This window comes from Ananas comosus, linkage group 8 (genome assembly GCF_001540865.1).
Source record: "Ananas comosus cultivar F153 linkage group 8, ASM154086v1, whole genome shotgun sequence".
In the NCBI taxonomy this organism is placed as follows: domain Eukaryota; kingdom Viridiplantae; phylum Streptophyta; class Magnoliopsida; order Poales; family Bromeliaceae; genus Ananas; species Ananas comosus.
In genome coordinates this window covers 9,862,219-9,872,856 of record NC_033628.1, presented here as the reverse complement: position 1 = coordinate 9,872,856, position 10,638 = coordinate 9,862,219, and the positions used below count along the sequence as shown (strand labels likewise).

General features: G+C 36.9%; 1 protein-coding gene across 1 annotated transcript; it reads left to right on the top strand.

Moving 5' to 3' along the window:
- LOC109714536 (glutathione S-transferase U17-like) lies at positions 7,668-8,918 on the top strand. The gene is made up of 2 exons (XM_020239212.1): positions 7,668-8,005; positions 8,458-8,918. The coding sequence occupies exons 1-2, from the start codon at positions 7,676-7,678 to the stop codon at positions 8,812-8,814; spliced, it is 687 nt and encodes a 228-aa protein (XP_020094801.1). The 5' UTR covers positions 7,668-7,675; the 3' UTR covers positions 8,815-8,918.

The window sequence follows — 10,638 nt, the reverse complement described above, 5'->3', positions numbered from 1 at the left end:
TTTCGCTTAGCAAGTGATGAATTTATTGTGATTGATTTGATAGTACCAGGGAGAAAAGATAACCCAATATTGTTTAATATACTGGTTCAAGTTTGTTAGTTAGGAAATTGGTATTGCCAAGTTTGATATACTGGTTCAATATTGTTTTTTTTTTTTTTTTTAGAGATAGGTATTACACTATCGGTTTCGTTTATTTTATTTCGAAATAAACTTAGCTGGAAATATGAAGCAATTAGGATTCGAACTTAAATCTCGAGTACCAACCACCAAATTCTTTGCCACTTGCTCTAGGAACGATCGGTTTTAGTTAGGAAATTGATATTGCCAAAACTAATTAATATCTACTCTTCTCAGCGAATATGCATTGTATCCAACAATTTTTTATCCCTTTTGCTTAGACCTAGCCAAGCACTTGTGACAGATTCTGTCACCGAACAGACAAAGTTTTTTCCTATTAGCACGGAACAATAGTATGCAACAACCTATATAATACATACAAGATCATGTACATTAAAGTATCAAAGCTAAACTTGTTAATGCTTTGAATTTTTACAACTGAAATCCAATTCTTTCAAAATATCCTCTCTTTTTTTTTTTGAAAGAGAAAGATAGCATGCTACCCGCTTCATTCAGAAAGAAAGTGAATTAAGCTACATGGGTGAGGCAGCAAGGGTCTCGAAGTGTGGCGAAAGAAAAAATAAAATAAAATAAAATAAAAATAAAAAAAATAAAAAAAAAAGAAAGAAAGAAAGAAAGAATAAAATAAAAAAAGAAAAAAGAAAAGATCAGTCAGTCCACTGTATTTCGATTCTTCCACAAGTTCGTCAGCTGCTTAATTTTGTATATACCGACTGTTTGGTCAATCTGAGTCATCCTGAAGATCGCTCTATTCCTAAGGTCCCAAATAACCCACCAGCATGTAAATATCCATTTTTCAAAATGAATTACACCGGTGGCCTTTTCAAAATATATATGGTTAAATATATTATTTTCTTTCTTACAAAATGGTACCCTCACTCGACCAACATAGGCAGGGGTCTACCTAATCCGCAACATTAATTCCTGCTGTGATCGCCCATCCCACCCACGTAGATTGCTCTGTAAAAATAATAAAAATAAAGTGATTAGAACTTGAAATAAGTTTTTCATCGATGCAACTGTCGAAAGTGACGATCTACACTCATTCGACCCAAAAAAAGTATAAGCAAGAAATAAATAAGATAAATAAAACTACTGTCGAGCATGATGAAGGAAATACAGGTTAAAATGTCATTACTATACCTCTACAAGTTATGGAGTTGCTAATGATATATTTAACTTGTCAAGTGTTCGCGCATTAAGTTCTGGAGAAAGAACTACCAATGTCATACTCAATAACCTTGACCGAATTTAGGGTCCGGTCTTTACTTACTCACCAAGGCCTCATGGGAAGCGGAATATGATCGAAACTGTGCGAGGTCCGGACTCCCCTTTGGAAGTCCAGAGCCTGAAGGTTTACCATGTGCTGATGCGCAGATGAAGTTCGAACTCTCCCTCTCGAAAGGTCAGGAACCTGAAACTCTAGCCTGCCTAGAGTTCAAATTCTTTATAGTGAGTTCAGACTTTGAAGTTTTAGTTTAATTTTTGACATTTAGCTCCCGAAATTTCATTTTCACTCTGATTCACTTCGAATTAATTTTGATACATTCAGTAACCTCTCTAATTTTCTTTAAATAGTATTATATAATATTTACACTAACACTTCGCCAATCTGGCGAATGTTCTGTTTGTTATGCTAAAATTCAGTTTATACATAATTCATAGTAGATATTTTGCTGATAATATCAGTTCCCATGATAATATGCTCTACTCATTTCTATGATGGATTATCTTTGAAAATCATGCAAATCAACTTCCTTTTCCCACGGACATTGTCATTAGAAATCCGTCGTTTACACTGATACTAGATTTTCTCTGATACCAGTTTGTTAAAAATTCGTTACTTACAATAATACTAGATTTTCTCTAATACCAGCTTGTTATGGCAAAAGCAAAAAAGATCTAATTTATCAGCCGTGAAAATATCAAAAAAGAATCGAGAAAGAGAGAAGAAAAAAATAAAACACTCAAATATTTGTTTGTTTCGGCTACTTCCCTATATCCACAAGCAAAGAGGTAGTGAAGTTTTTCATTATTATCAAAATGGTGCACAAAATATGTCTCTCTTACGAAATTCTAGTCTCAAAAATACACTCATACTCTTTCTTATTTGCGGTATCAAATCAATAAAATAAAGGTTATATTTATAATAGTGACTAAATTCTAATATAACTAGGTATACAAATCCACTAAGAATAAGAATAATCTTAATAAGATTAGACATAATCTAAACTTGATTTAATGGAATAATCAAAATAAAATAGAATTAGAAAATTTTGCGATTCTAGAATCCGAGACATTTAACAATCTCCATCTTGGTTTGAATTCTCTATCCTTTCCACCAAAATTCCAAAAATTTTTGAAGTGTTGCTACAAATATAAACCAAATTTACAAAATACTTGAATTTGGTCATTGAAAAAGACTTAATGAACAAACGGGATTCTTTGAAGAGCTAATCTTCTCATTTTTTCAATTATGCCTTTTTTGCGATCTCTGTTGCATCAGAACATTAATTTGCCATAGAGCGAAATTGCTATAGCGTTCAAACTTCTCGAACTCAAATTTCGTCAACATCTTGAACACCCAAATAAACAATCCGCCTTTGATACCACTTTGTTAGAAATCCGCCACTTACACTAATACTAGATTTTCTCTAATATCAGTTTGTTAGAAATTCAAACTTACAATGATACCGAATTTTCTACGATACCAGTTTGTTGTGACAAAAGCGAAAAAGATCTAGTTCATCAAGTGTGAAAATATCAAAAAAAATAAAGAAAGAGCGAGGAAAAATAAAATACTCAAACATTTGCGTACGTGTTTTGAGTTTTGAGCACTACACTACATCCACTAGTGAAGAGACAATAAAAATTTTCATTATTATTGAAGAGGCAGTGAAAACTTTCATTATTATGAAAGTTGTGTACAAAATATCTCTCTCACAAAATTCTAGTCCCAAACATGCACTAATATTCCTCTCATCTGTTGCACTAAATTAATAAAATAAAAGGTATATTTATAATAGTGGCAAAATTCTAATACAACTAGAAATATAAATTCACTAAATTGTCAATAATTCCAATGAGATTAAGTATAATCTAAACTTAACTTAATGGAATAACCAAAATAGAATATGGCTATAAAATCTTGTGGTTCTAAGATTCGAGACATCTAATAGTCAATATATGTTAAGGTATAACAAAAGAAAGATAAGTGTGGCATCTATGGAGTACAGCATTTGAGGCTTGTCGACACGTCGTGAGGGTGTCGGGACAAAGTTCGAGTCGTGTTGGCGTGAAATAGACGCAAAACGGACTCAGTGGGAACGCGAGAGTAGAAATTAGCATTGGAATCTGCAAATTGCAGATTTCCTGCTTGTTGTACCGGTACAACATCAGAGGTGTACTGGTACACTTTCTGTACTGGTACAACATCGGATGTGTACCGGTACACTTCGCCTATTCCCGCGCAGCTGTTTTCGGGGTGCCATTTGTACCAGTACAACTGCTCGTGTACCGATACACCAGGGTAGGTGAGAGCACATTTTGGTCTTTCCATGCCTCGTATGTGTCACCCTCCTTCCCCACTGCTATATACATGTGTTGAGAGGCTGAGAGAGAGAGTTTTGTATTTTTCTTCCCCTCTCTCTCTCTAGACTCGGCCGTACGTCATGGAGTTGCCGTTCGAGCTCGGATCGACGCTGACGTCGTGTCGGGGAGCCGTTCGAGCGTGTGTTCGTCGTGGTAGCGTCGTCGGGAGGCCGGGCGAGAGTGTGGTTCCGCTGTTTTCGACTTCGCGCTGGATTGGGAGTAGCTTTTGAGGTGGGTTAATCGTCGGTTTGCTTTCTAAGTAGCTATATAGTCGACATGTGCTCATCGGGTTGTTTAGTATATAGAAATTGCTCGATTCATGGATTTCGTGTTTCTATTGTCAAAATCTGAATTGGAGCCTCGTCTTTTGATTAAATCTATTTGCACATGTTGGACTTGGATATGACTTAGGAAAAAACTGCGATTATAATCGTCATATACTTACACTACCAGATTTAGCTTTAGAAGCCGTTGTTATTTTGTATCACCGCAATATCAACGTGGTGGATACCCCAGGTAGTGTAGATTTCTATTACGTTCGCGCTGGGATGCCAAGCCTATTTCTACAGTAGTGTTCAGACTATTCCGCACTGTTGGGGACTGTCGGGGTTGATGGTAGACCCAGATTGCCGTTATGGCATCACATTGTGCCGAGGGCACGTGACTCGTTGGTTGTTAGACCAGTTGGACACTATGTACTTGACTATAGCTTGCTAGAGCCTGATTGAGCTCGACAGAGATACACTTGCATACTCGGTTGGGTAGCGCCCACGAGTGCCACTCCGGAGTTGGACTTAGTGCTTCTGCGTTGATGTCGAGGTGTCCTGTTTGGACTTGCTATCCACTGACTGCTCAGTGTGGACATAGCTTAGCTTCGACAGGCGGGACAGATGTGTTCACAGTCCCTGAGACGGGTATGGTTACAGTCCCGAGTGAGATTGGATCAGTATTGACATTTTATACAGATAGTTAGTGTTAGAGTATAATAGTATAGTGATTTTTAACTGTAGATTTGCTCCAACATTACTTACTATCCCAGCTCGCTTCTGTAGACTTAGTGGGTGGACCAATAATGTTGAGGGCGGCACCCACTGAGGACTACTTGTTTTTGCAGTAGTTCTCACGCCCAGTTTTTCGCTTCCGTTTTGCAGAGCCGTTGTTTTCGGCTGCTGCTGCTGCTGATCCTGATCGTGGCAAAGGCGTCGCGAGTTAGAGCCCTACCAGTCGAGCCTGAGCTAGTGGAGTACCTTCTGTAAGTAGTTGTACTTTTATTTTTGAGTTCATGTACATACGGATGTTGGACTCGCTTGTGCAAGCACTTTTGTACCTAGATGCTACGTATACATTTGGAACTTGTTTATTTATCTGTTTTCATTCTAGCAGCTCTATACTATTGGTTGTAGTGTTGTTTGATTACAATTTCAGTACAGCTTCGTTTCGTATACAGAAAAAATTTCTTAGTATACGGCGGGTCTATTGGCGTACCCGAGGAAACGTGTAATCCGGAGCGTGACAATAAACAACTTTTGGCAATATTCAAGAGCATCTAAGATTCGAGACATCTAACAGGTATACCCCTGTTTACTCAAAAAAAAAAAAAAAAAAAAAGAAAAAAAAAAAAAGAAGCATAACTACGATCACTATCATACTAGTTTTATCGATTATTTCTTAAACCGTGAGACAAGTGATAGTATGGTCCACAAATTTTAATTTATTATAATTTTTTATTTAGTATAATTAAGCTACAATCCGTTTCAACTTTTAATGGACTAAATGCCAATATATATGTTTTTTTTTTTTTAGAGAGAGAAAGGTAGCATGCTATTCACTTTATTTATTTTATTTAAAAATAAACTTAGCTAGAAATGTGAATCAACACTATATATGTGAATCAACTTAGCTAGAAATGCCAATATAAATGTTGCTAATATAATAGTGATGTTATATATTAGTTATTGCAACACTATCTACTATAGCACTGCCAATTTATCGATTTATACTATACAGTTAATTTAGTTGTGAGATATAAAATAACCAACTCGTTTTATTAAAATTTTATGATCTAATTAGCTAACTATTCCAAATTTATGGGTTTATTTAAAACAACAGTTAAGTATAGGGAGACATTCAACGTAGTTCTTAATACGGAAAGGTAAATAAAACATTCGACTTTTGTAATTAATTCTAAATTTTATCCCAAAAACTATCCTTCTTATTGTACTCACTATCCTTCTTATTCCACTTATTCCAAACAAACACTATTTTGTTTATATCTGAACTAAACCAATACTCAACCAAATACAAAATTACTCTATACCCATCTTATACCTCATCTTATACTTATCTCTTAAACAACTAGTTCTTACTTATATCCGAACAAAACGAAGCCTAAAAGTTTGACACTCATATTAAACTTGTTGAAATTAAGATATTAGCTAACGACAGCAGTGGCGACATCAACGCAATTATTCATTAATTATTTTCTTCGGGAAGCAGAGAATTCAATTGAGAAGTTCTCTCAATCTCTTTTAAAAGATAAAAATTTTAAAAAAAAAATCAATAGAAAACATTTTACTCCTGATGAACAAATCAATGAGAACTTAGCACAGATCATCAGCAATGACGAAATAATTAAAGCAGATCCCGGATGGGAAAGTAGGCTAATACACTTGACTCATTTCATGTGATTAGTGGTCTTTGAAAGTCGTGCAAATCAATTTTGTTTTCCTATAACATTTTCAACATTTTAGGTAAAACAGGATGCAGAAAGCTACAGTGTTTAAAATATTGTTCTAGTAAACTAATAAACTACAGTCTCTAAAATATTTTTCTTGTAAACTATTATTCCCAATTTAAATACATAAACATTTATTCAACATATCTCTTTTGGATTTCAAGTTATTTTTTAAAATAAAATAAATTACTTTGTAGATAAAATCTATTATTCTGCAAAATTAAAAACGTATCCTTTATAAAATAAAAATTAAATTCTTAACGTCCAATATTATAAAAAAAATTTTATACGGAATAAATTATAATTGTACAACTTATTTCAACATTTAAAGACACCTAAATATATTAATATGAGATAAAAAGAATCTAATTAATTTGTTGTGAAATTTAAAAATTTGGCTACTATACTCTTATGAGTATAAACCCCTAGATACTCATAAATTTTCGACCATCAAATTTATCCTCTTGATCATTTCTACCCGTTATATTATACTATTCAACCAATCACTTACTCAATCCTAGGGAATCATATCATCCTAACCGCACAATCCTTCATTTAACGACTGAAAATATATGAATACAAATGAGTCTATACTCATAATAATATGGTAGCCCACTCTACATAGACAGCTCATTATCAGTAGCATTTAACAACTGGCCAATAGGAATGCAAATGAGAACAGAAAAGATAGAAAAATAAAATCCATCTCAAATCCGTTTTGATCCACCAAATAAATGAAGGAGAAGACGGATGACTTATTTCTTACTTCAATTCATCCTGATCAACTGAAAATTTGCTTTCGCCTCGATTCACCGCGGATAGAGCAATAAGTAGAGATGAAAAATAGAATTAAACCCCCCCCCCCCAACCTCATACTCTACACAATTCCTGGCCAGTAATTTTTTCTTCTTTTTTTTTTATCGGACCTTGTTTGGGACGTTTTTGATTCTCGGAGCCAGTTGTCCCACTTCTGTAGCTCAGTTCATATTCGCTATGAATGAAGCAGGTAGCAAGCCTACAAAAAAAAAAAAAAAAAAAAGAAAAACCATCCTTTCATAACTCTCACCTATTCAACCACTCCTTTCGTAACTTTCTATAAATATCCACATCACCATAAACGCAACACCAAATCCACACCAAATTCGTTTCCCAGTTCTATATATTTGTTTACTTAACGATTCCATTTGGTAAGAAAAGTATTCCCCATATAATATGGCAGCGTCAGGAGATGAAGTGAAACTCTTAGGAGCGTGGGCGAGCCCCTACGTGATTAGAGTAAGAATTGCTTTGGAACTCAAGGAGGTGAGCTACGAGTACCTGGAGCAAGAGATTTGGGAAAATAAGAGTGAGCTCCTCCTCAAATCCAACCCCGTGTACAAGAAGGTGCCAGTTTTGATCCACAAGGATCGGCCCATTTGCGACTCCGCAATCATACTCCAATACATCGACGAAGCTTGGGCCGGAACTGGGCCCTCGATTCTTCCCTCGGATCCTTACGAACGCGCCGTCGCGCTCTTTTGGGCCAGCTATGTTACTGACACGGTATGTTATTCTAAATTTGGAGCTTGTTTGGCCCTACTTATGCTTTATGGGATATCATTTTAATTGAGGAGAGCATTTGGATCTGTACAATCTGCTACTTCTAATGTGCACAAAAGTATAAATTATATAGAGATGAAAGAGCATTGATAGATGTTAAACAACAGTGAGGAGAATATTGGACTAAATTGTTTGCGTTAGATACAAAAATTTAGCGATTTCATTTATGAAAATGTTTACGTACTATATATATGTATAGCATCTAAATTTTGACCCATGAAGCTAATCCAGTGGTTTTGGACTCTTGAAGGGTCTCAATTACAGAATTTTGGATGGTGGTGTATAACTTTTTAATTCTAACTTCTTTATTGTGTTGGTTTATCATGTGATATTGCATTAAATCAAGAAGTTTTATAGAGTTTTCTTTTTTAATCTCCACCTCTGTTTGTCTGCAGTGGCTCTCTACTACAAAAAAGATTATAAATGCAAGTACGGAAAAAGAGAAAGCAGAGACTGTAGAGCAATCGTTGGTAGGACTCTCTTTACTAGAAGAGGCTTACGAAAAAAGCTTCAAAGGGAAGCCCTTCTTTGGCGGAGACAACATAGGCTATTTGGACATCGCTTTGGGATGCTTTTTGGGTTGGTTGAGAGCATTAGAGAAGATATCAGGTATCAAACTCATCGACAGGGCAAAGCTCCCTCTCTTAGCGGAATGGGCAGAGCACTTCGGCGCCGTCGCAACCGTGGAGAAGCTGATCCCGAAAACCGACAAGCTGGTAGAGTATTATACGAAGGTGCACCAACCTAAGTAGAATGTTAGTGCCTCGAATAACTGATCTAGTATTCAAATACTATAGCAAGACAATTTGTCAAGAATAAAGGGCGTGTGTTGAATAAAAAGAATTAACAAGTTTAATGATCAGCTTTAGAATAGTGAAGTACCCACGTGTATCATCCATTTTTGTATTGCTTTGTTAGTTTCTTATGTTAGAAACTTTATGAGAAACTAGATCGTACCTTCTGCCATGATTTCGATTTCTGTACCCGATTTGTAAGCGGCGATTCTTGCTCGTGGTTCGTCCTCGTTGGTGATCTGCAAGAAGACGGGACGTTTCGAGTCTAATTCCCTTATCTCCGGAGATGGAGCCGTCACAGACAATTAGATTAGGGTTAGACCGGGACTCCCGTATGTTACATATTTATATATAACTTAATGTGAGGATGTTAAATCACGTCCGTCCATCAAGGACGTGTCCAGATACATCCTAACCGTAAGATCTAAAATATCTTCATAGATCGACTTAAATAGATTGACCGTATCTTTATGGATCGCCTTGAATATATCACGTGGGCCATATCCAACATTCTCCTACTTGGCCTAGTGNGGGTTAGGATTAGTCGACCATGATTTGACTTCCATTCTAGGTATATGTGCTAGAGCAAAAGGCTGACTAGACCCTAGGTATATGTGCTAGGGCTAGTCGGATGAACTCTAAATATATATGTTAGAGTTCGAATAAAGTTGATATCATTTGACTGAATTCTAAGTATATGGCTTAGAACTCTTTGGTTCACCATTTTAGGCTTGGTTCACCAACTTGGTCTTTAATTCATTTTGGATCCATGATTGATAGACCCGTTGTTGACTTATTTATTTTCTCCTTTTTTTTTTATAAGCTCAAATTGAACACATGATTATGTTGCGCTTGGTTCAAATCAAATATTTATATAGTCGATTTGGTTTAACCAAACTGAACCCGAGTTAAGCCTATCACGAAGACGGCGACCCGGTTTAATGAACCGAACCCGGGTCAAGCCTATCACGAAGACGGCGACCCGGTTTAATTAACCGATCCCGGGTCAAGCCTATCACGAAGACGGCGACCCGGTTTAATGAACCGAACCCGGGTCAAGCCTATCACGAAGACGGCGACCCGGTTTAATTAATCGAACTCGGGTCAAGCCTATCACAAAGACGGTGACCCGGTTTAATTAACTCAACCTGGGTCAAGCCTATCACGAAGACAGCGACCCGGTTTAATTAACCGAACTCGGGTCAAGCCTATCACGAAGACGGCGACCCGGTTTAATGCACCGAACCCGGGTCAAGCCTATCACGAAGACGGCGACCCGGTTTATTTAATCGCACTCGGGTCAAGCCTATCACGAAGACGGCGACCCGGTTTAATGAACCGGACTCGGATCAAGCCTATCACGAAGACGGCGACCCGGTTCAATTAATCGGACTCGGGTCAAGCCTATCACGAAGACGGCGACCCGATTTATTTAATCATACTCGGGTCAAGCCTATCACGAAGACGGCGACCCGGTTTAATGAACTGGACTCGAGTCAAGCCTATCACGAAAGACGGCGACCCGGTTTAATGCACCGAACTCGGGTCAAGCCTATCACGAAGACGGCCACCCGGTTTAATGAACCGGACTCGGGTCAAGCCTATCACGAAGACAGCGATCCGGCTCAATTAATCGGACTCGGGTCAAGCCTATCACGAAGACGGCGACCCGATTTATGTCAAATTGGATCTAGCCTATCACGAAGACGGCGACCCAAATATTTATTTTATTATTTTGTTTTATTTTATTATCTTTTTTTTTTTTTTTAGAGAGATAGGTAG

Bases quoted from the DNA above. Each gene is read 5' to 3' on its own strand.
- LOC109714536 (XM_020239212.1), top strand. From the start codon at position 7,676: ATGGCAGCGTCAGGAGATGAAGTGAAACTCTTAGGAGCGTGGGCGAGC. The intron at 8,006-8,457 runs GTATGTTATTCT...GTTTGTCTGCAG, and splicing joins CCAGCTATGTTACTGACACG to TGGCTCTCTACTACAAAAAA.